The 26,615-nt window shown below is 45.0% G+C and overlaps 1 protein-coding gene across 1 annotated transcript in view; it reads left to right on the forward strand.

Annotated features, from left to right (window-relative positions):
• Positions 1 to 450: 450 nt before the first annotated feature.
• GNAI2 (G protein subunit alpha i2) overlaps positions 451 to 26,615 on the forward strand; it is a 231,268-nt gene continuing 205,103 nt past the window's right edge. The window contains exon 1 of the mRNA XM_045023380.1: positions 451 to 672. Coding sequence (XP_044879315.1) covers positions 555 to 672 — 118 coding nt within the window. The 5' untranslated portion in view covers positions 451 to 554. The remainder of the gene's footprint in view (positions 673 to 26,615) is intronic.

Here is a 26,615-nt window from a genome sequence, read left to right on the forward strand (position 1 = left end):
CATAGGCTCTTTTGGCCAGGTGCCCACTCACTTCCTTTTACCTATGCATCACAGTGAGACTTTTTAACCCTTTACAGGTAGTACAATTATAGAACAGCTACTAAGAGGGATTTTATAGCTGCTGGCTGGCTCTCTGTAAAAGGGAGCTAACCCCTCTTCATTTCTCAAAACCACCCACCACACCACAAACACACCCTATACAGAGCCCCAACCCCCATCCATTGCACCCAAACCATGCCACACAGAGCCTCCACACACCAAACCATTGCACCCCAAACCCACCCCACACAACCCTCACTCATTGCACCCCAAACCCACCCCATACAGAGACACCCCCCTAACCCATTCCACCCCATTCATAGCTACCCCATCCCACCCCTTCCCCCCGAAGCACACCCCATACAGAACGGCCCCGCCCTGCGACCGGAGGCCCCGCCCCGCCCCCGAGCCGGGCGGCCCTGGACTCAGAGCGGCGCCGGCAGGCTGAGGGGACGCATCTTCGCGCCGCGCGACCAGCCCGACTCGGCCGGGATCCGCCTCAGCCCGGCCCCGCAATGGGCTGCACCGTGAGCGCCGAGGACAAGGCGGCGGCCGAGCGCTCCAAGATGATCGACAAGAACCTGCGCGAAGACGGCGAGAAGGCGGCGCGGGAGGTCAAACTGCTGCTGCTGGGTGAGCCCCGGCCCGCGGCCGCCCGGTCCCGCCCAGCGACACCTCGGTGCCCTGGTCCGCCCGGTACCTCCTCGCCGGCCCCCGGCGCCGCCCCGCTCCGCGCTGCGATCCCCCGGTACCAGCCGGCCCGCCCTGCGTCTCCCCGGTCCGCCCGGTCCCGTCTCGTCAGCCTCCGCCCCGGTCCCTCCTGGTCTCGCCGCCTGCCACCCGGCCCTGCCCAGCGACACCCTCGCCGCCTGGTACCAGCCTGCCAGCACCCTGCTTGGCCCGCCTCGGCCCCACAGAACCCCAGCCACAGCCCCGCCTTCCAGTACCCCCCTGCCAGCTCCCTGCCCCGGCCTGCCTTGCCCCCCCAGTACCACCCTGCCCTGCAGCCCCCCAGTTTCCAGGTCCCTCCTGATGACACCCCTGCCAGCTGGTACCAGCCTGCCAGCACCCTGCCTACCTTGCACCTGTGGTACCACCCTGCTCTGCAACCCCTGGTACTGCCTGATACACCCTGCCCTGTGACACCCCCCTCCCCGTGCCTGGTATCCGTGCCCAGTACCAGCTCCTTGTCCAGCCTTCCCTGTGACCCTCCCAGTCCTGTGGTGCCACTCTGTATTCCCTCAGTACCACCCTATGCAGCGACACCCTTCCCTCGTACCCTCTGGGCCTGCCCCCCGGTCCTGCCTAGCAATACCCCTGCCAGCCCCCTGCCCGCCTTGCCCCCATGATACCACCCTGCCCTGTGTCCCCCCAGTACCCCGGTACCGTCCGTCCCAGTGACCCTCCTGCCTGGCCCAGCCCAGCGACACCCTCCTGCCCGGCCCAGCGAGCGAGCTCCCCACCCCTAGTAGCCTTCTCTCGGGCCCACCGAGACCCCCCAGCGACACTCCTGGCCCCCCCCCAGCCTGCTGCCTCCCACAGAATACCCCCCTCCATGATTCTCAAGGGCCTTTTGCCCACACCCAGACCCTGCATACTTTTAGTCTATCCTGCCCAGTGACCTGCCTAGCAGACACCAAGGTACAGCCCATTGCACCTACCCTAGTGGCTTCCTGTACTTCCCCGTGTTGCACCCCAGGCCCTCCACACTGCATTTCCAGGCTGCCTAGGTACATCTCAGCGAACGTGTGATATACCTCCCTAGGTACAGCCTACGCCCCATACATCTCCCCTAACACACCCCCTTGATAAACCCCACCCACTCAGACCCTCTCAGTATACCCCTGCACAGACCATCCAGCCCATGACCCCCTTTCATACACTTACACCCCTTATGCAACAGTCCACACACCTTTTATATATCAGACTCCCTAGTAATACCCCCATATAACAGCCCCCACTAGATACAACTTCAGCCTCCACCCCCATACATGACAGTCCTCCCAGATACTTCTACTTCCTCCTAGATACCATATGCCCCACCCTAGATGAAAACCCTCAGTTCCAATCTTCAGATATCACAGGCCCCCACCTCTTTCTCAGCCCCATATACCACAGGCCTCTAGGTATGGCATATGGAGGCCTGTACCTCAGCCCTACATGTACCCCAACTGCCAAGTTCCTCTCACAGCTTCCTCACTACTTCTCAAATAAGCTCCCCACCCTCATTAAATACAAACTCCTATCCTTCCCTACAAATTTCTGTACAACCCTCTGTGAACATCCTCTCCCCATATTCCCCATCTTCCCCCAGAGATCCCCCGCATGTAACCTGTTCCTTCCCCAACTGCCTATTACCCCACTCCCTCCCTTCAGCTACTCTTTTTCTCTGGAAAAGCCAGCCGCTTATCTCCACACCCCCAGCTGTCCATGCCTCCCCAAAGAATACCCATTCCTCTGTCAGCCCAACATTTCCATGTTCTGAAATACTCCATCCCGTCCAAACCCACCACCCTCCCTGAAGCCTTGTCCACATTCCAGCTACCACATACCCTCCAAACATGTTCTTCAGCTGCATCCATTTGAATGCAACTCCCCAAATACCCTCTGCCAGTTTCAGAACTCCACCCTTGTGCAGCTATACACCCTGCCTTGTGTTTTCCAGCCCCTCTGCAGAGTAATTGTGTGGAGGGGAAAGCTTTGCCCTCTCCCACACCAATGCAGATGATGTTGAAGAAGAGTTAGGATCCCTGTCAACTGTGGTTGGGGATGGACTGCTTGGGGGGGAGGGAGAGTTGGAGACAGCGGGTGCTCAGGGTGATGGAACTTGTGGGGGGAAATTGAAAACACTTTCTTCCTGCTTGATTTGGGGGGCACTGTGGACTGTGAGGTGAACCCTGCTGCACTGAGCAGTGTTGGATTTTATTCTGCTTCTGAAATTCCCAGTAAGAGTGATTCCTCATTTAGCCTTTTAAATGCCATATTACGTGATACATTTTAATATTTAAATGCCATATTTACGTGATACTCCCACACAGCGTGGGGAAGCCCAGATGGGATGGCAAACTGGAAGATGTGGGGTGGGTTGGGACAAGAGGTGATTAGGAGACATAGGATGGAAGGAGAGAAGCATGTGATGGCAAAGCCGTTTAGAAAATGTCTGTCTTGTGGATTTTTGAAATAGAGGAAACAGTGGCAGGAAACAATGATGAAATCAGGCAGGCTCGTTTCTTTAAACACAACCTTGCATTAGTAACTACATAATTAACATCTGAGCAGCTCTAGTCAATATAGCGTTGTTATTTTATCAACACAACAGTGACTTCTTGACTTATTTAATATTGGTTAAGTGCCAACAATGTATATACTCCCGCTAGGAGAGTCCATGGTCTTATTTGAGGACAGTGGAGATACACTGATGCTTTTTTAGAGGGATTTCAGTAAACAAATTAGATCTGATTCCTGTGTTGGTGTGATGTGCTGATATCATCAGCACCTACCAACTGGAATGCAAGATTTCTTAATGCCATTAATATTTTAGGCCCAGATCCTGCAATCAGGATCCATGTGGGTGGACACCAGGGTAGCTCCATTGACTTAATTGGGGCTCTGTGCAGGTATGGGGGTCTGTTTACAGGATTGGGGACTTAGGTGGGGAGAAGTCCTACACATATTCATGTAACCTTATTTTTGGGTGTGAAGGATCCAGGCCTAGTCTTGCATCTTTTTTTTTCCCTTTAGAAATAAATGGGTCAAGTAAAGCAGCAGAACTAAAACGTTGTTTCTTGTAGCCTCTTTTAACCCCCGGCTTCCCATAACTCCTAAATATTTAATAATAAAGCTGCAGAACGAGGTGCCTGTAGTACTTTTAGTAGCAAAACAAAAATCCATGCTTGACTTTTTTTTTTTTTCCAGTGAATTTTCTCTTATACGAGTCTAGCATCTCTTGGCCTGCATAATTTGTAAGATAAACATGCTTGTGATTGCCTGTGGATTTACAGCTGGCTAGGTGAATTCACTGGATAAATAAGGCAGAGGGCAGCAGCTTCACCCATAAACTAAAAATAACTTACAAAGTGGCAGACACCTTTTGGATTTGGATTTCCACCTGTGTTAGAGTAAAGACAACAGGAAACCTGTTTGTAGAGCACTACTGTAGCATTTTTGCTAGTTTTGGTAAAATTCTCTAGCTGAAATGGATGCTTGCAGCAAATTTTTTTTGGGATAATCACTTTTACACTGAATATTAAATGTGAAACCAGGGCATGAGTTTTGCAAAATGCAAATGATGCACATGGTTAATTTACAGGTAATAATATTCCTCGTGCTTCACTACTATATGTGTTCTCAGTTTAAGCGGGGCTGTAGCCATGTCCTTTGCTGTGGCTGTTTACAGTAACTCATTTACTAACAAAGGCCTCCATCCTGCAAGCACTTAGTCATGTGCTTCACTTTATTCACACAATGACTGCTGTTGGAGTTAGTAGAACTACTGATATGTAAAGTTAAGCATGGGTGTGCACACATTGGTGTAAGGGCTGGTCAGTGTGTGTTACAGGCCCCCCCCCCCCCCCCCCTTTGTGCCTGTCACTGAGGATCTGAGTTGTTGCAGCCCCCAACTAGGTAGCCTTGGCTCTTTAGCTCAAACTGTAAAATCTCCTGTTTTTAGCCCTGGAGGTACCCAGTTCAGTCTCTGGTGTGTGGGCCAAGATGGTGGATGTCACGTTTGCAGGATTGCTGCCAAAATGACCATCTGTTTTTGACTGCTACCTGTTGGCTACAAAATTAAAGGGAAGAAAATGTCTTGGCAGCTTTGAGTGAATTTGTGTATTTTGCCCTCGGTTATACAGTGCTTGGTTTTGGATGTCCAGTGTGGAATGAATTATTTATTCCCAAATTGTATCTTTATGTTGGAAACGATGGGGGTGGGGGAGAAAAAGGAAGGATCCAAATGATCCTTGCCTTCTGAAGTGGAGAGTACTTACAAAATATGATTCTGATCTTGGTGTGGGGCTCTAAATTCAAAAGTGGAGCAAGACATTTTTTCTTTCTAGCAGCTGTTCAAGTGTAAATAGTGCTGAAGACTTGAGTCATTATTGCCCTATATTTAAGCTGAGACATGTCTGCAAAATACTTTCAAATTAACTTGAAGTCATTGCACAAACAGATTGCTCTTTACTGAGAATAGCAGTAAGTGACGCAGTCACAGAAGACACCTTACTGCCTAGATTGTGATTAATTGTAATGTTAATTTTGTAATTTCTGAGCACAGTTGTTAATTTTGGGTCAGTTACAGCAGGGTGAATCTCATCAGTAAATTCCTATAACAAGCACATATTTTAATAGACTTTTAAAGAGTGACTGTATAACTGAGGAGTCTCTGGGACTTAGCAAGCAGTTCCAGGATGAAAACTGGCTTGACCTTGATGCATCAGGCGAGGTATTTCCAGTAGAGATAAGGAGGGGTTAGTACCATTATACAAGGCACTGGTGAGACTTCATCTGAAATACTGTGTGCAGTTCTGGTCTCCCATGTTTAAGAAGGATGAATTCAAACTGGAACAGGTACAGAGAAGAGCTACTAGGATGATCCGAGGAATGGAAAACCTGTCATATGAAAGGAGACTCAAAGAGCTTGGCTTGTTTAGCCTAACCAAAAGAAGGCTGAGGGGAGATATGATTGCTCTCTATAAATATATAGAGGAATAAATACCAGGGAGGGAGAGGAATTATTTAAGCTCAGTACCAATGTGGACACAAGAACAAATGGATATAAACTGGCTATCAGGAAGTTTAGACTTGAAATTAGATAAAGGTTTCTAACCTTTAGAGGAGTGAAGTTCTGGAACAGCCTGCCAAGGGGAATAGTGGGGTCAAAAGACATATCTGGCTTCAAGACTAAGCTTGATAAGTTTATGGAGGGGATGGTATAATGGGATAGCCTAATGTTGGCAATTAATTCATCTTTGACTACTAGCGGTAAATATGCCCAATGGCTTGTAATGGGATGTTAGATGGGGTGGGATCTGAGTTACTATAGAGAATTCTTTCCTGGGTGTCTGGCTGGTGAGTCTTGCCCACATGCTCAGGGTTTAGCTGATCACCATATTTGGGGTCGGGAAGGAATTTTCCTCCACAGCAGATTGGCAGAAGCCCTGGGGGTTTTTCGCCTTCCTCTGCACCGTGGGGCACGGGTCACTTGCTGGAAGATTCTCTGCACCTTGAAGCCTTTAAACCAGGGGTAGGCAGAGCTGATTTTCAGTGGCACTCACACTTCCCAGGTCCTGCCGCTGGTCTGGGGGGGGGGGGGGGGACTCTGCATTTTATTTAATTTTAAGTGAAGCCTCTTAAACATTTAAAAAACCTTATTTACTTTACATACAACAATAGTTTAGTTATATATTATAGACTTATAGAAAGTGACCTTCTAAAAATATTAAAATGTATTACTGGCATGCGAAACCTTAAATTAGAGTGACTAAATGAAGACTCGGCACACCACTTCTGAAAGGTTGCCGACCCCTGCTTTAAACCATGATTTGAAGACTTCAATGGCTCAGAGACAGGTTTGATACAGGAGTGGGTGGGTGAGATTCTGTGGCCTGCATTGTGCAGGAGGTCAGACTAGATAATCATAATGGTCCCTTCTGCCCTGAGTCTGTGAGTGAGAAATCAGTGGTGAAGAGAATCTGATGTTTGGTCTGTTAGTTGTATGCCAGAAGATGTTCCTCATTACGAGGCTGAAAGTATGCATGTCTAAGTGATGCTGGCAGATGGACTGTCCCAGGCAGGCTGGTAATGGCAGATGTATGTACATTAAAGATAAGTCAAGGAAAACTCCTGTGTCATGAGATCATTATTGTTAATTGTAATCATTATTGTAAGCCTTCTAATACCAGTGACTGAAGTCTGGATTTATTTTTTCACTGGGTCTGCTGTCTTTACAAAGTGATGCTGGTATGGTTCTAATACTCAATTCACATACTTTCTTCTTAGCGTTCCAGTTTTTAGATGGATTCTCTCCCTCCCCCCGCCCAAAAAAACCTACCCCCCCCAAAATAATCAAGTTGTGTTGTGATGAAAGATCTTACTCTATCAGACTGCTATGAGCTATTGCTTTGTGAGCCTCTGGAGCAGAGGGCAGTACCACGTTTTATCAGGACATTTGTCTGCTTTGGGGAGAGCAGCTGCAGTGATCAGAGAACCAACTTCTTGTACAAGCTCAAATTAATACTTTTCAGCGAACACGGTGGCTTTTGTGTGTTGTGGCTAAAGACTGGACTGAGGTCTCAACAAATCCTCTGTCAAATCAGAACTAACTCTCTTCCTGCTCTTCATGTGCATTCAAACAGGCTTAAAAGGCTTCTCTTGTCTTGAATATTTTGCACCAGAGCTTTGGCAAACTAGAATAGTCGTTTAGCTAAGGGCTTGTCTACACTGGCAATTTACAGCACTGCAACTATCTTGCTCAGGGGTGTGAAAAAACACAGCAAGTTTCAGTGCTGTAAAGCACCAGTGTAGATTAAGCACCAGTGTAGACTGTGCACCAGTGCTGGGAGCTGCGCCCCTCGTGGCGTTTTTTTTTTTTTTTAAGAGCACGGGGAGAGCTCTCTCTCTCAGAGCTGTGCCATGACCAGACAAGCCATGTTAAAGCGCTGCCAGTGTAGACTAGTCCTAAATCTCATTGTGCACCGCTTGCCTGGAAAATTTAATCTGCCATTTCAGCTCCAACAAACATGTTAGGGAGGCATTAGGTAATGCTTTCTGATGGCTTGGTTTTAAACGGTGCCCTATGATCGCCGTCCTTCTTTCCTCTCTGAAATCATGGATGTTTGCTTAGACTATTCACACAAACATTCATTAGAAGTAGGGCTGTTGATTAATTGCAGTTAACTCATGGGATTAACTCAAAAAATTAATTGTGATTTAAAAAAAATTAATCACAATTTATTGCAGTTTTAATCACACTGTTAATAGAATACCAATTGAAATTAAATATTTTGATTTTTTTGTACATTTTCAAATATATTTCAATTACAACACAGTATACAAAATGTACAGTGCTCACTTTATATTTTTATTACAAATATTTGCACTATAAAAATGATAAACAAAATAAATAGTATATTTCAGTTCACCTCATACAAGTACTGTAGTGCAATCTCTTTATCGTGAAAGTGCAAGTTACAAACATGTTTTGTTTTTGAATAATGTAAAATTTTAGACCCTACAAGTCCACTCAGTCCTACTTCTTGTTCAGCCAATTGCTAAGACAGAAAAGTTTGTTTATGTTTATGGGAGATAATTCTGCCCACTTCTTATTCACAATGTCTCCTGAAAATGAGAACAGGTATTTGCATGGCACTTTTGTAGCTAGCATTTTAAGGTATTTACATGCCAGATATGCCAAACATTTGTATGCTCCTTCATGCTTCAGCCACCATTCCAGAGGACATGCTTCCATGCTGATGACACTCGTTAAAAAAATAGTGTGTTAATTAAATTTGTGACCAAAGTCCTTGGGCGAAGAATTGTAAGTCTCCTGCTCTGTTCTACCCGCGTTCTGCCATATATTTCATGTTATAGCAGTCTCTGATGATGACCCAGCACATGTTTGTTTTCAGAACACTTTCACTGCAGATTTGACAAAACACAAAGAAGATACCAATGTGAGATTTCTAAAGATAGCTCAGCACTCGACCCAAGGTTTAAGAATCTGAAGTGCCGTCCAAAATCTGATGGGGACAGGGTGTGGAGCATGCTTTCAGAAGCCTTAAAAGAGCAACACTCCAATGTGGAACCTACAGAACCTGAACCACCAAAAAAAGAAAATCAACCTTCTGCTGGTGTCATCTGACTTGGATGATGAAAATGAACATGCGCTAGTCTGCACTGCTGCAGAACCCATCATCAGCATGGATGCATGTCCTCTGGAGTGGTGGTTGAAGCATGAAGGAGCATACAAATGTTTAGCATATCTGGCATGTAAATACCTTAAAATGCTAACTACAAAAGTGCCATGCAAATATCTGTTCTCATTTTCAGGAGACATTGTGAAAACGTAGAAAACATCAAAAATTAAATAAGTGGTATTATATTATTTATCAGTGAGATTAATCACAATTTTTTTAATTGCTTGACAGCCCTAATTAGAAGTTTATTAGTGTTTTAGTGGTTTATTCCAGTGGGCCATAAATTACCAAAACAAAACTTGTGGCCACTTTAAATCAAGCGCGCTCCATCCCAGAAGCTTCCTTTGGTGGGGTTCACCCTTGAATTTGCCCATCATTCAGTGTCAAAAATAGACTGCTGCACAAGGGGAAAAATGTTTTTTAAAAAGGGCAGACTTTGGTTAGTAATTCTAAATTATTGTAAGACTTTCCATCTCTCTCCTTAAGGAATGTTAGCATTAGAAAAAAATGGCTATGCAGCTTTGTTCCAAGGTTGAGTCTTTAGCTAAAAATAAGTACAACCAAAGACTGTTCAGTTGGCTTTGGAAACGATTTCCAAAGCCAATGAGAAATACCCCCTGTTACCAAAGAGAAAAGCTTTGTTGAATTTTGCTGACCTTAAAATAGGGTGGAGAGTTTCACTTGTGCTATTACTTGCTGCAGATTTGGATGCATTCTCTTGTTAAATTTCCATTCTCAGAAAACCAGCCCTTGACACTCTGACACGCAGCTCTCCCTGTAGGTCAGTCCCTTATGTGTCTGAGCAATATGAGCTATTTTAATTGAGATCTAAGCTCTGCCTCTGGGGAGGAGTGATGGAAATAATTCCTTTCTCTTAATGGCTTCTTTATAATTAGTTTAGTAACTCTGGTTGTGCCCAGAAGTTTTTGATATCTCTGTGGATGAAGGGTTTTATATCAGTTCAGATGTGAAAGTTGGCTTCATTTACTAGAGAAAATAAAAAAAACCCCAAAAATACACCTTGCTGACGAGGAGTTGAAGAAAGCAAAGGCCCTAGCTATTCATCTCAGCCCAAGTATGCTTTCCAGAAGCATGGGAGACATTATTTTTTCCAGAAACCGTGAAGGTAGTGGAATATTGTAGCAGAATTAACATTTTGGATCAGCGATAGTAATTGCTGTCTTATAACAAAACTGGGAGAAAACTGGAACCACCAGGACATCTGGGATTCAACAGTTCATCAGGGCTAATTTCTGTGGCAGTGCAAACTAAACTGCGTGCCATACAGTTTTCTAAATTTTACTACAAGGATAACTAAATTCTTTGGCACATTTACCCAGTAGGAAAACATAACTAGTTTTAGCAGAGCAGCTTCAAACAGACACAGTGATACTCATGGACTTAATCACGTTAAAGAACATATGCTTCAGTTTGAATAGGTGGTGGTGTTCTCCATCTTGCTGGAGGCAGTGGTGTTGCTAGAACATTGTTTTTATCAGATTTTTGTCACTGCTTATTTTGGAAAAAAAATCTTTGGCCTGTAGACACAGTTAATGAGTGGGTGTGTGTATACAATATATATACTTCCTACAGCTGAGTAAGGCATGAACATATGCAAAATAGAGTTAAATAATATTGTCTCAATCAGATGGTCTGAGATCTACAGTTCCACAAATGGAGAATGATTAATGGATTGGAAACATGCCTTATAATATGCAGTGCTTATAGCCATGTCGGTCCCAGGATATTAGGGAGACTGTGGGTGAGGTAATATCTTTTATTGGACCAAGCTTTCAAGCGACACAGAGCTGCTCTTCAGCTCTCTTCCTGAGGAACAGCTCTGTGTGGCTTTAGCTTGTCTCTCTCACCAACAGAAGTTGGTCCAACAAAAGATACTACCTCACCCACCATGCCTTAAAGTGGTGGACTCCCAGAGCTCAATCTATGTAGCCTAACAAAGAGGTGTGACTTGGTCACAGTCTGCAAGTACCTACATGGGGAACTAAACTGTCATAATGGGCTCTTCAGTCTAGCATACAAAGATATAACAAGATCCATTGGCTGGAAGATGAAGCTAGACAAATTCAGACTGGAAATAGTGAAACTTTTTAACAGGGAGAGTAATTAACCTCTGGAACAAGTTATCCTGAGCTGTGGTGCATTCTCCATCACTGGAAATTTGTAAATCAAGGGCAGGAGTACATTTAAAACACTGCAGCAGCACAGCTCTTCAGTGAAGACACTATACCACCAAAGGAAGAGCATGTCCCATCAACCTAATTAATCCATCTCCGTGAGAGGAGGTAGCTATGTTGAGGGGAGGAGCCATTCTGTCAACATAGCGCCGCCTACACCAGGGGTTAGGTCGGTATAATCGCATCACTCGGGGTGGATTTTTCACAACCCTGAGTGATGTATAGTGATACCGATGTAAGTGTATAGTTGGATATTTTTCTAAAAGATCTGCTTTAGTTCTAACAGGAATTATTTGGGGGCAGTTCTCTGGCCTGTGTCACACAGGAGGTCAGACTGGATGATCACAGTGGTCCTTTCTGGCCTTAGAATGTAAGTCTGATGGCTGTTAAGGTTACTGGATGGCTGACAGCCACTAGTAAGTTTTAATTCTTCTTGCCATTCAGAAATTTGCTTGTTCAAAAAGTATAGTATACTTAAAGGTTTTGTTTAATGGCTAAGCTGTCTTTGTTTAGTCACATGTCCAGCCATGTCTAAACCAATCTCAGTGTAACTATTCCATAATGATACAGTAGGAAAAACTTCACTTCACTGCTCCAGCATCCCTCAGGCAAATAATTGTATCTTCATCAATCATTTGGAATATCAGAATTCAAGTAATTGAAACTGAACATATTAGTGCAGCATATCTGTCTCCTGCTTGTAAAAATAAACATCTTGGCTATGCCTCAACCTTTCGCTCAAATAAATGAATCGCCCTTTCTCTAGCAGTAGCAGACCACTGCCCTGTGACATTTGTTCTGTTTTGTTGACATTATCTTTAGTGATTTAAAAATAAATAAATAAATGAACAAGTGGATTTAATTTCTGGTTGATCCTCGACTGAAGAGTTCTTGGTTTTTTTAAACTATTACCTTTTAAACGGTCTCCATCCAGTATAGTTCTTGTAGTCTTATAGTTCTTGTAGATTTATTTAGATGATGTCATACCTCATAGGCATAATTGGGGCTCAGAGCTATTGTCTCAGGCTCTTTGCAACCTCAGGCATATATTGCTGCGCTGGTTACGCCCAGGGAAGCTTCCCCCCTTTAAGGGTTTGTCTTTACTGCGTAGTGAACTTGAGTGTTGCCCATAATTTGCAAGCATGCTGAATCATGTTGTTGGCCTGAGAGGTTATATAGGCCAAAATTGAGTGAGCACATCTAGTTGGCTGCTGATTGACCACTCTGTAGTGTGGATGCAGGCTAGTGCTAACTGAGCACTTCTAATGCAGCAGTGCCTTCCCACAATTTTCCCAGTGTGCCCAGAAAGGACAGACAGGTTCTCCCACATGCAAAGAACCATGGGATGTGCTCCCAGAAGTCGTAATGCCACCCATGAGTGAGTGCACCGCCTGTGTGGACACAGCAAATCACTGCTTAGTTTGCAGGGTTGCTGCTTTCACTTGAACTTGGGTGTAGGTAACTGGAGTTAACTCTGCAGTGAAGACATGCAATTCAGAGCTGTTGTCTCAAGCTCTCTGCAGACTCAGGCAAATACCTCTGCATATGTTACACCCTCTCAGAGCTATTGTTTTTCATGTTAAATTTTATCAGTGCCTGAAGAATCCCCATTTTAATAGGAAACTTTTCTGTGTGTTTTTTGCCTTCCTCAGTCTGCAGGCAGCTCCAGTACTTTTGCTATTGCTCAGAGCTTTGCCAAGCTGCATCAGGCTGAAGTTAACATGATTCAGGACAGTTTAGCTGCTTCAGCTCAGAACCCTGTGGGCAGAAGTGAATCTATTGGTCACGTAAGTTTCATGCAGCTTCTTGGGAAGGTCATGAAGAGCAGCAGAGGAAGGGATTCGAGTTTCATCTTATGGGGAGTAGGACCCAGAAAAGCGTCTGAGGAAGGGGTGGGGCAACGGACAGCCCCTGATCTCCTTTGTGGCAGCTTGGATCCTCTCTGGGATAGAAGAGTTGGCTGGCACATGCTTCTGTCCAGCTGCATGTAGGGAGTAGAGCTTCTGTTATAACAACACCTAAGATACTGGAACTGATGAGCTGTTCTCTCCCTTTCCAGTTTTGAAGATTTATTTTTTAGGTAGTGAAACAAACTAGATGCAAACTGTTGTCAAGTGCAGAGCTGTATAGTCAGTTGTTTGTGTGGCTCTTTTCCACAGCAACCAGGAGAGGAAAACTGTTTTTAAAAACAGGAAAATATGCTTGTAAATCCACAATAACTGGCAAGGGACTTCTGGGGTAAAGTGCGGTACCTGAAACTACTTTTTAAGTCTCTCTCTTTTTTTTTTTTTTGGTGATGTCCCTCTAATCTTCCTGGCAGCTTCATTCCCTGAGCTACTGAAGCCTTCTTAAACTTCCCACTTAGGATTTTAAATAGATTTTTCTATTTATCCCTCTGCCAAGTATAACACTTTATTATTGTAAAACAGTCAGTATATTTTTCCAGGAACAGATTTTAGCACTCAGCAAATGCTGCAGATAATTTTTCTAGTTATTTCCATTAAAACTAGTCCTTTTGGGGTCCCCTAGTAATACAATACCTCTCTCCCTCTACAACCTACATGAAGCTCCATCATTTAAAACAAAACATCATACTGAGTTGAGAGTAGGAAAATTCCAGCCCAGCTGCTAAAGTTCAGTTACCTCTGGAGTTCTGAGTTATCTTTGGTCCATTTTGTTTACAGATGACAGTGAACCTAAGTAAGTGGATATTGGCTTTCTCCCAGACACCCAAGTTATTTTTAGATTGTGAAGGTTTTTTTTTGTTGTAGCATCTGATGAGGCAAGTAGTTCTATGTTTGGGTGTGTGGGGGGGAAGTATTGTGCAGTAATATATTACTTAGATTAATTTCACATCCACCCTACAATTTTCTGTAGAATTTTGCCTGTTATAATTTTTATTTGTTTCCTGATGTTGTACTGGACTTGATTGTCTGTCTGAATGCATGCCAAAATAACTTTTTTAAAAAACAGTCCTGTTCTTTGGATGTTATCACTCTGCTAACTTGGCTGAGATGTGGTGTCCTACCAAAAATAAGAATGAACTCTTGGGCAGTTAGTTGCATAACTTTTCGGGGGGAGGTGAAAGTGAGGGATGGGAGAAATTGATGTAGTTGCTGAATTAGATGTACAAATAAGCCATCTTCAGTATATGGAGTTCAATCTTTTATTTTTAAGTACGATTTTTATAGTTGTTAAGAGTCTGAAATGTCAGCTATCTAGTTACTTCAGAACATTTTTTGGAATTGTATTCAGTGGCTGCTTTTCTTTTACTGTCTACATGGACAGTTACAAGCTCTCAGTGGGTGTGTCTTAAAAAACAGACCCCCCCCCCCCGGCCAATAATGACATGTAACCGCTCCTCAGCTCCTTCCCGGTGCCTGGATCAAAGGGATTACAAGTGGGTTGTGTGTGGCTTTTATTTTTGTTTGTAACTGACCTTTTTGGAGGCCCCTCCCCCACCCCTTGTGAACTGGCCTCTTGCAGGAAAAATTTACTGGGGCAGGGCTCAGCAACTTTTTCTTCTGTTTTCGAGGGTTGCATAAAAATAGAGGAAGGGTGGGGCCGGCTGCAACTCTCTGAGGCTTCATTTTCCCAGCGCAGTAGGTGGAGCTAAGGGTGGGGTTTTTTTGTGTTGCTGCCCATTTGTGGCATTTCACTTGAGTGACTTTCAGCTATGGTTAACGGACTGTGGTGCCCCCTCCCCCGCTCTGAGCCTCATCAGTAGTAGTACAGTAAAATGTTTCCAAATTTAGGTGTTTGCCCTGAAGCACCTAAATCCATAGGGAGGCACATAATTGGTCCTAACCCCCTCCTCCCCCGAGTGCTGAGCACTCGCAGCTGCCGTATTTTCCATTGGGGCTTGGAAGCCCTCAACTGCTCTGAAAAGCAGGTCACCTACTCTGGTTGCCTAACCTGAGGCCACTGAGGTTTGCAATCTTTGACTGAAGTTTCTTCCCCCCTCCCACCCAGCCAAGCACCCTAATATACTTGAAATTCTTTTAAACACAGATTTTGTTGCAATGTTAAAGGCTTCTTGCCAGACTCTGAAATCAGAGCCTAAGTGAGGGCTCCAGGCACCCCTCCCATCCTGCTGCCAGTCGCCTCTCAGCAGGGCCGCCAAGAGCAGGTTCAGGCCCTGGTGAAAAAAAATTTTCAGGCCCCCCAGCAAGGGTGGACAAGCTAAACATGGTCGACGAAGCCGGGCCCCGGGCCCCCTTCCGGACTGCCGGGCTCCAGTAATTTGTACTGGCTTTCCCCCACCCGTCGTCGGCCCTGCCTCTGAGTAGCTGTTAGCAAAGGAGGAAATTCTGAGGCATTGAGGGTTGGTTGATGCACTCACAACGTAACTCAGGATGCTTCTCCAGCTTGCAGCTATGTTGTTGTGTCACTGGCAGTCTGATCCCTGAGAGCACACTGAAAGGTTTAACCTGTGCTTTTGTTTTGTGTTGAATCCAGATGTTACAGGGACATCTGTCAGGTCAGATTTAGGGAACCTAACTGTGGAGCCAAAACTAGGCATGTATAGAAGCTTAAAATACCAACAGAAATCTGTCCGTTAGAAACTTGTGGAAAGTTCTCTCTCCACACCCCTCCCCCACAATGTTTGTAAGCTAACCTTGGTTGCTTTATGCTGGTGACCCAGGAAGTGAAATTGACAAGAAACTGACTAGTCTATTTTCAGTGTAGTGAGCTGTCAAAAATACAGCTAGTGAAAAGTAAATGAGAACATACAATATTAATAAGCTGTGGTGTTTGACAGTGGTAAACAAACTGCTTTCTTAATGAGATTTTTAACCCTGCAGTGTCCCTTTAAAAGTAAGCTTGGTCATGATCAGTGGGGGGTTTTCAACTCCAGGATAAAGGTGGATTTGGAAGAAATGGGAGGCAACCTAAAAAGACCTTTAGGATTTAGAACCTGAAGGAATCCTTGATATGAAATTCACAGCAAACTGAGAGGCTTATAAAATAACAACCATTGAGTTTGTTTCTGTGCTTACTTTGCAAGAGTTAGAGCCTCGCTAATGCTTACAATGGTGCAGGGATCTGTATGCCTAGCAGGGATTTGGAATCTAACAATGCAGGAAATGCAGAGCTGTGAACTTGGATCTTGGCAAGTGTATCAAAATGGATTAGTAAATGTTAAGTCTAAATAGACAACATTAGGCCCTATGTATTTTCTCTATTTTTAAAAGATAAATGGCAGCTGGCTCACTTTTGTTTCCTACTACAAGCTCAGCTGGAAGAGCTCTGCTCATCATGGATATGTTTTTAAAAATAAAAAGGTGCATCTCTGACACTCCTGAACCTAAGGACTTGCCTACATTAGAAAGATGGGCCTTTTAATTAAACTGATATAGGCCTGGTCTACACTAGAAAATTAGTTTGGCTTAACGATGTCAATCAGGGTGTGAAAAATCCACACCACTAGGTAATCCACCTCCCCAAGAGGCAGTAGTAGTCTTCTGTTGACCTAGTGCTGTCTACACAGAGACTTAGCAGTAAAATCTTCCCCTAGAATTGGGGCAGTTACATCACTAGAAAGGTGCTTTCTGCTGGAGTAGCTATTGGGAAGGGGACTAAGCTATACTGGTATAAAGAAACTTCATATTGGTGCATCCACAACTGGGATTGTCCCAGTATTGGTAAAAAATCACCCCCTAACTGATAGGTTTCAGAGTAGCAGCCGTGTTAGTCTGTATCCGCAAAAAAAACAGGAGTACTTGTGGCACCTTAAAGACTAACAAATTTATTTTAGCATGAGCTTTCGTGAGCTAAAGCTCACTTCTTCGGATGCATAGAATGGAACACACAGACAGGAGATATTTATACATACAGAGAACATGAAAAGGTGGAAGTATGCATACCAACAGGCAGAGTCTAATCAATTGAGATGAGCTATCGTTAGCAGGAGGAAAAAAAACTTTTTGAAGTGATAATTAAGATGGCCCATAGAAGGTGTGAGGAGAACTTAACATAGGGAAATAGATTCAATTGGTGTAATGACTGATAGTTACCCAATACAAAATGTGTGTGTGGAGCAGGCCAAAGTTGGAATGCACCACCTTGGTGAAAAGTGATATTGTCCCACCCTCACTTGGCAACTTGTAAACCCACCTCCACGTAGCTTTAACGTATTAAACAAAGGGTTAAGCTGTCTGGCCTCTGGGCAGGGTATTTGGGAGACTGGAAGGCCTGACAGCCTCCTCACTGCTAGGTTGTGATGGGACTCAGTGAGATTAGCACCTCCTTCTAGTGGGGTCTTTTAGAGTTCTCAGGACAGTGCCCTCCTCCTGTGAGAAATCCCAATGGATTGGGAATGGGGGGGACTGCTAACAGCCCTCCCCACAATTTTGGGTGTCGTCTGGTGCAGGTGAAGTGTGTGTGTTAATGCCTCTCTGTGCCAGCTGGGGTAAATCAGGTCCATTGTGTTTAATTGTTAAGCAATTGTTAACCCTGATTTGGAAGAGGATGCATTTGTGTACAAGGGGGAATGTAGAGCAGGCCCAGGCTGCTCATTAGAGAGGAGAATCGCCTGTCAAGTGCTCAGTCACTTCCCTCTGTCCGGTACAGTGCTTCTCTAGTGACTCAGTGGTTTACTGCAGCCTGGGCGCTGGAGTGCAGGACTGGTGACGTTGCCTAACTTCAAATACCCTGTGCATTTTGTCTTTGGTACCAGAGTTCCTCCTCTCCTGGCAAATGTTTAAGGTCCTGCACAGAGCAAAACCTGTGCCTGTCTGTCTTCTCCAGCTTCAAGAACATTGTCCTCTGGTGGCTCATCTTGTGTTGTCAGCTTGAGAGTGAGGAGCTACTTTGCTTGTGAAAATCCTGGGGAGCCATTGACCCTGCTTTCTGTGAACGGCTAGAGCTTTATCTGAGGAATGGCATTTTAAACATTGTGCACTAACCACAATGTGAACATTCTGCTCTGGCTCCAATTTAGCTCTTTTCCTGGGATGTTAAATTCCATTTTTTCCAATGTATGAAAACGGGCCTGCCACTGCCTGCTCTCCAAGACTTCCCCGTGCCGTGGGGAGGGCTGGGTAGACATTGCCATCCTAGAGTCTGTTGTAGCAGAGATGGGGATTTGCTCTCTGTGCTTGGCCCGGAGGGGTGGACTCTGGAGCTAGGAGGATGTGGGTTCTACTCCTGGCTCTGCTACAGGCTTGCACCATGTCCTTGTGCCTCTATTTCTCCAATTGTAAAATAGAGATGATGCTAACCCATCTCTAAAATGCTTTGAGATCTATTGAGGAAGAGCTGTTCTCTGCAGAAATCTTTTATTCCTTGCATTGAACTCCAGGAGTCCTGCTTGAGAGAGCTCCATGGCTGGGATCTAGCCAGCAGGTCCATGCTCAGTTGTGCTTGGCGGCGTTCTCTAGAACCCTTTCATGCTTGTGCTGCCTGGAGTATTAGCTAGATCTCCAATTCTTTAGTTCAGGGGTTTTGTATTGATGACTCCTTTCACACAGCAAGCCTCCAAGTGCGACTGCCCTTATAAATTAAATACATCATTTTTTATATTAAACACTATTATAAATGCTGGAGGTGAAGTGGGGTTTGGGGGTGAAGGCTGAGAGCTCAAGACCCCCAGTTTGAGAACACCTGCTTTAGTTACACTCCCTGTGGGTTACCCTGAACCCACCTCAGAGCTGCAGCTAAAAAAGCACCCAGAGTTTCCAGTGCTGTGATTGTCTGTTCTGAATCATTGTGGCTGTGCTAAGCGAGAAGGTGACTAAGCTACCGCCTTAGCAGTGTAATGTCAGCAGCCTCCTCCTTGTTCCCAAAGCTGTGTGTGTCAAGTTCTTTTCATTTGCGCTGTATCCCAGAGCGTGCTACAGATGGAGAACTGGGTGCTGACAAACACTGACTCCAGTGAGTTTTGGCAGTGATTCAGTGTAGAGTGATAGTGCTCACACAGCCGTCGATGTGAGAACACGCTCTGTCCAGCGTAAGATGTTGGCTGGTACACTGGGGTTATCCCTGTCTCCTTTGGGCGAAAGCACTGTAACACACCAGCAATGGTCAGGAAGGATCTCTGGTTTATTACCTGCTCATCTGATAGCCAGCACCTTTCCTCTGTGAGCTCTGTGGAGCTTGCAGCCATGTACTTTTGGTCTTGAGACAAGAGTCAGAGTTGTAATGTGCAGCTGCCATTAAATGACCACACTGCTCTAACTTCCTTTCAGGGCACCGATGGACCAATATAATGCAACAGAGCGACTGTCATTTTAGTTTAGTCCTTCAGATTAGTGGTGGGTTGAGGGAAATAGAAGCTAGTCGGGTACCTTTTTGAACTGTAAAAATGGAACCTCACCAGCCTGGCTGAATACTCCTCACCGACTTCACATCATCTGTGCTGCTTTAGCTCTGTCCAGCCATCTAAAGATCTCAAAGCCCTGGGTAGACATAATGAATGTAGATCCCGTCAGAATGCCTGTCTTGAACTGCTGAGTATTGGGGGAGCTTCTCTGGCTACAGTCTTTATGTGCCATGGAGGTTCTTCAAACCTGCATTCAGTGCTTCGGGGAGGGAACATGCTGCCTTCAGTCTTCCAGAGTGTGGTTTGCAGTGCAAAATGGTATCTGTAGAGGAGTCTGTTAAACCATTTACATGGAAAAGAGAGGGGTTGCTAATTAAGAGAGAGGGGTTGCATCATTAATGTTGAAAGCTAGGCCCATCATAAATTGCAACCTGGAAGTGCTCAGTCTCCCGGAGGGGGCTGGGAGAGTTCCTTCCCTGTAACACTTTCACTCCCTTGAGTGAAATTCCTCTTGAGAAGTTTGTTCTGCCACAGGGATTATAATTTGCAGTGTTCCTTAGCAGCAGCCTCCCTCTAGATTCCCTATAGATTCTTCACCTAGGCTTTTATTTCATCCTGAGAAGAGTCATGTGCTAAAGTATTGAAGCATCAGGGAGTTAATTTCATATCAAATGAAGAAAATACAGTTTTTCCTGGCAATTCCTCAGGCAACACCATCCCAGAGGAAATCCTTCTGCCATTGCAAACAGGGTTTATTTCTTTAGGGGTTGAGGCTAGCCTTTTGTTTCCTGATAAACCTCATTTGGTCATTAGCAAACTAGGAGAATTAGTGAGTTATGATGCTGCTAGGCTTTTACTGGGGCAATCTAAATGCCAAGACCAGGAAAAGAGACCCTTGCACATGACTCAGATGAAGACCTAGTATAACTCTATTGTTGCTGATTCTAATCAGGAGCTAGCACTAATTTGTCTGCATCTGGATTTGGCTGGCAAGTATTTCTTTCTGAATTAGAATATATGACTGCTCATTATATGTAGAATCCTCAGGTAACAGCTTTTCTTGTGCTTGCTCTGAATTATGAACAGGAGGATCAATTCTGCTTCTTGAGAGTCCGATTACTTTCTCATTAATTCCCCTCCCTCCATTTTTGGTTCAGCTTCTTGTGATGAGGCTTCTCTGGAAGGTGGAGTTTCTAGTTAAATTTGTGCTGTTTGTGTTTTCCTGTTGTGTCCATGTTGCACTGGCTGTTGAATCAACATACCTGGTGAGGTTATTTTTCTTCAGTTCACTTTTGTAGCCACTAGGCCAAGCTCCCCTTTACTAGCTCTTGTTAGCTGGGGCTCTGGCTGATTGTGTTTGTTCAGGCATGAGATATGGAAGGGGAAGCATTAGTAACAAGCTGTGCTGTTGTGACAAAGCCCGCTTCCTCCATTTGAGTGAAATGATGGGGGATGGGGTGACTGGTTCATTTCACCTCTTACCACCCATCTCTTTAATCTCCTTTGTTTCTGCTGCTTTGTCAAATGGCCACTGAATGTGGAGGATTTTCAGCTCAGCGGAGCTGGCTGGTTGGCACATGGGACTGGACTGGGAGCCCTGGGTTCTATTCCTGGGTCAGTCTGAACTTGCTGTGTGAGGCTTAATTCAGGCACGTTTGCAAGACACTCATATTTACTGGCATTAGTCAGAGTAGTAAGGAACTGTGCGGACGGTACTGCTGGGGTACATCATGAGGAACAAGAGCTGTGCTGTCAGAGGTGTCCAAGGAAATGCGTGGGTTAAAGCATCTGTTTGAGAACAGCTGTAGGGGTCACTAAGGACCTGCCCCTGACATGTATTTAGGTACCTAATTCCCATTGATTTCAGGTGCCTGAATACCTTTGGGGACCTGGGCCCAGGCTAACAAGCTGAATGCAAGTGGGCTTTAGCCCCAGAGAAGAATTGGAGTTGAGCAGCACCAATGAGCACTACTGCTTCCAAGAGACGGAAGCACTTGGTCTGCCCTGTCCATCCCACTATAAGGTGCCCATTACCATCATATCTGAGCCCAGACAAAATGAAGGTTCTTCTGGAAACAAGCAGAACTTGTTTGTGTGTAACTTTTTTTATTCCCTGTTTGACAGCTGCCTCAGGCTGCCTGTGTGCTCTATCAGGATCCCACCCACAGCAATTTTATGTTCCCTTCCAAATGGAAGGTAATATTTTACCCCAGCTGTGAGCCTTGAAATGCCATGAGTATGATAAAGGCCATTAGTGGCAACCAGAGGCCAAACCTGCTGTAAAATCACTGCTTGTGCTTTGAATGTGACAGCGCTGCTCTCATACAAAGCTGTGTTGAGAGTTGAGCCTGCCATGCAAGTCTGAATGGATTCCTTCCATCAGCCGTCTTATTATAACCCTCTCACCAGTGGCTGAATTGGACTACCAGGGCAGTAGGCATTCAAATGCATAGTAATTTTGCACCTTAAAAAACAAATGGAGCTGTTCTTCAGTGCAGCTAGTTCTTTCTTTAACATTTTGTGTAGTTCAGCTGGATACCAACATTCCTTGTAAGTCATTGCACTGAATTTTTACTGCCATGTATCATTTACCAAATCAGTTTCACTTAATTCCTATGATTCAGTCTATTTTTATGTCTCAGATCAGTCACCTGCACTTAACGTACAATTCATCCGCTCTGAAAGTGTGATTTGCATCATCGCATTGGAGTTCAGATCTGCTCAGTTGAGAGCAGCCTCTTCTGTAGTGTAGCTTTGCTGACTGTGCCTAAGAGAAGGCACAAGTCCTCTTCCTTTGTGACGTGAACATCAAATTGGTCCCCAAACCCTCCTTGATCTGCTCTAATGATCATCTCTGGGGAGGTCTCTGAACTCCACTCTTCCACTCCACTGCATCTCTGCTATTCAGTGCTATTAGTGATGGAGTGCTATTACAGGAGGGTCAGTGGTGATCCTTCTTCTTTTGTACAGAATACAAGCTGTCACTGTGTGCTCTACAGTAAGAGTGGTGACAAGTGTTAACAGGATGGTCCAGTGGTTAGAGCACTAGCCTAGGACTTGGGAGACCTGGGTGCAAGTCCCAGCTCTGTCACATGCTTTCTTTATGACCTTGGCTAGTCACTGCCTCAGTTCCTTATCTGTACAATGGGGATAACGGCATTGCCCTCCCTATGTGAGAACCAATACATTAAAGATTGTGATGTGCTCAGATACTGCAGTGATGGGGGGAGCCTGATAAAGATCTCTAAAAGAGATCAACTGTATGATATACCATAATAACCCTAGAGGTCACCTGGTGTGATGTAAGGTGTGGTTCTGGAGCCAGCCTAATTGTGTTAGTTGTGGTGGCCAACAACAGAATCTAAAATATGTGGCTGAGCTAATCTGCCTACATTAAATGAAATGTTGGGTGTGAGACTCAGGGCCTCCTTTTGTGCCTTGATAAAGTTGATCATTAATTGGTACATATGTCAGGGTGACATACTAAAATGTACACAAGGCACTGGAGTAGATAATTCTTTCTTTAAAAACTCAACTGATCTTCTGTAGCCAGCATAAATGCAAGCTCTTCAAATTGTAAACCCTACTTGTTGCATATGCTTTATTAGTGGTATTAAGTGGTGAGAAATCTGTAACAGCTGAAACCAAGCATTGGCAAATTGCTGCTAACAGATGCAATTTTAATACCTAATTATGCAGGGTAAATGGAGGCATGATATAAAGTGCATTGGATTGGTAACACAAAGTACACCCAGTCTACAGATCCCCTTGACTAATTCTGCTGATTACATATTCACCTATTTCTAGCAACTGCCTGAAAATCTCAGTACCATGCTCATAAAAGTTGGGACAACAGAAACTGTAGCCTTGGTGCCTCTAACCTGCATACTTAGTAAAATAATATGGTCCTGATTTGGGCTTCAGAGCATTGGTTGACGGTGCTCATATGTGATTGGTCTCCCTTCCCCCTGCTCCTTTACTACAGGAGGCTGGTAATGTCCTGGTTACTGAATATGCAAAAACCTTTGTTTCCAGCACAGCAATAAAATTTATGTATGCTGAGCAACCAGCAGAACAGCCTTCCCTTTTTGTGTGGCTGTAAGGAGTCTAGGGGCTGGGATTGGCATATGGCATGTTGAGTTTGCTTCCGTGCTTTCTTTGTTTTGTGGGCTTTCTTTGTCTGACTTTCCAGCTATTTCCCATGTTGTAAAAGTATATAGTGGAGATGTAAGTCAAATCTGCCATTTCTCGCCTTTAACATGCCATACTCATGGTGGAAGAGAATCTATTACTTAAGAACCCGTGTCTTGGGGAATGAATTCAGGGGTCTCAACAAACCTCTCCTGCTTTGAAGGTGGAGGTGCACTGGGCCATGAAGGCCTCCTGCTCCGGAATTTCCCTTTTGGTCAGAAATGTGTCTGACCTATGCAGCTGGCTGATCAGGCACAGCCTGATGTGCCATTAAAACACCTGCTCATATACTTGGGCTGCTCAGAAGCCACAAAATGATTTTAATACAGGACAGACTCTCTGCTGTTCTGAATTTAAAGCAAACACATTGGTAGGTTGGTTTCACTTATGCAGCCCTGACCCCATGACTTTTGGAGCCATATTAGCATTTGCCAGTGATGTCTGTTCAGGCTTCGTCATCCGTTGAAGCAGGGAGTCCTTTAGCCTTGCATTTTTTGAGGTTGTCTTTCCCCCTGCCAGCCTTAGCGACGTGTTAATCTGATTCTCAATGAGTTGGCCCTGAGTCACTTTGGTGTGAGTATCTGACCTTGTAGCAACAGATCTGCAGGCGGTGTACCCTTTTTTTCTTGAGATCTTGGAAATGGGTTGCTGCATCCAGCCTGTCTGCTGAAAGCTCAGTTTAGGAATGTCTAACTCTTATGACCCTTTACACTAGAGGTTTCCAATAAATATAGATGGAATGACAATAATTGGAATATTTTGGCAGAACGTTAAAGTGGTGCCATTAACAATAGTCTCCTAAAAGTTGGTGCCTTTATAATTTCAGTGCCTGCTAATACCTTTGAAGGACTGAGTGTTGGATGGCTCAGCTAATGCGGGAGAGAGCCTTTCACCTTAAGGCTGCTGGTTCAAATTCTGTCCCAGTTGGTAACGACCAAAACTTGTTCCTATGGGAAGGCTGTTAGCTGGCCTCTAGGAAGTGAGTTGATGGTCTCTGTCGGGTTCCAGGTGCCCAAGACTCCATTTGCCTTTTGTGAAGTTGCTGTTACAGATATTTGTTTGTATCATAGTATCATAGTACAAACAAGCTAGAGGCCCCACGGAAGAAAGGCCCTGCCCTCACAAGCTTACACTCAAGGCAGACTGAGGGTGGGAGGGAAAGTGACTGGCCCGGTATAGCATAGCACGTCAGTGGCAGAGCCATGGAAGAACACAGGTCTTCTGATTGCCAGTCTGATTCCCACTGAACCACATTTCCCCCCCTTTCTTTCTGCTCTGAAAACCTAAGTCCTCTGCTTATAGGGCCTCCCTTGCCATGGATTACACATCCTGCTTGGATTTCCCTGCGGGGTCCATCAATAAGGAAAGCTAATATATAGAGAAGCCTTTTATTTAAAGGTGACCTGTAAAAGGGTGAATAGGTGTGTGCTCTCTTGCTGCTTTGGGGTGTATGAAGGGGGCCTGGAAGGTGTTGGAAAACTGAGAAGAATGGTACAGTTGCATTTAAGCTGTGTGTATACTGCCACTTTCAGCACTAAAACTTTTGTTGTTCAGAAGTGTGAAAAAACATCCCCCTGAATGACAAAAGCTCCAGTATAGACAGTGCTTTGTTGCTGGGAGCCACGCTCCCAGCGATAAAGCTAACACCGCTTGTTGGGGTATGTTTTTTAATCGCTGGGAGAGCTCTCCCCCGACGATAAAGCATGTCTACACTGCCCATGTCACAGTGTGGCCGTGGCAGCACTGTAACGTGGATAGTGTAGACATACCCTTAGATTCAGGCTGTTGGAGGTTTATGGTCCTGGGAGTGGTAACTGTATGGGTCCTCGGTGAAGCAAGGTGTCATTTTCTGCCCCCGGAAGAGCCGGTTCAGGGCACTGCCACCTCAAATATTAAGTCACGAGTCAGGTGCCAAAAGATCATCAGATTGAAGCAATTGTATATTTGGGGTTTTTTACTTGCTTTCTGGGTTCTGAGCCCTTAGAGCACACTCGGGTCTTTTTCTCCAAGCACGAAGGCTGGGAGTCTCAAGTAATTACCTGGCTCCTGGAACTGGGGCTTTAAAACACCAAATGCTGCAAGACTTGTGATAAAATTACAGGAGTTGGCAACATGGAATCTAGCTGCCTCTGCTAGTGATTGCTGCTGCATAGGATGAGATGAGGAAATAGAAGCTTCCCTTATGAGCCAGCACTGTTAGAAGAGAATACTTACCCAGCATGACTTTTCCATATAACCTCTCACTAAGTTGCCACAGGGAGATTGCGCAAATGAAAGGGGCGGTGGCTCGTGATTGCAAGTTGGTTGGGAAGCTGTGGTTGAGATAAGCTCTCTGAAACCTTGCTTGTATTAGAAGAGTTTGATGGTATAGCCCTATCGGCAAACCCTCCTAGTGGGGGGACAGCTCATACCAGCAAGACTGCTTAGGGCCTAGTAGATAGAGCACTGGACTTGGACTCAGGAGACCTGGGTTCTATTCCTGGATTTGCCACTTATCATGATTGAACTTGGGCAACTTACTTCAGCTCCCTGTGCCTCAGTTTCCTGATCTTCAAAATGGGGATGATACTTGCCTCTTTATAAAGTGCTTTGAGATCTACTGATGAAAAGTGCTAGGTAAAAGTTTGGGGTAGGATGTTGTTATACTGGCGGGCACTTTTTTGCCGGTATAATTGCACCTACACTTTGGGATGTACACTTTTTGCATCCCTCACTCCCATTCAGCAGGCCAGGTTTTGCTGCTCTATTAATACTTTACCAGCCCTGTACCAACCACAGTTTCTCATGTAGACCAGACACTATGGACCCATGTTTGAGGACCCACCTGGGCTGGTGTTTAGTGCAGCTCTTTCAGGATAATCTTGGCTCATTACTTTGCAAGTTCAAAATTGTTCCCTTCCTGTATGATACTTGCTTCCAGTTGCTGTTTTTAAGAGACAAAGGAAGAGATATAAACAAAAATACCTTGAACGGGGAGAGGAAGCACTCAGCAACTGTACGATAAACAATGATCTG

Source organism: Mauremys mutica, chromosome 7 (assembly GCF_020497125.1).
Source record: "Mauremys mutica isolate MM-2020 ecotype Southern chromosome 7, ASM2049712v1, whole genome shotgun sequence".
Lineage (NCBI taxonomy): Eukaryota > Metazoa > Chordata > Testudines > Geoemydidae > Mauremys > Mauremys mutica.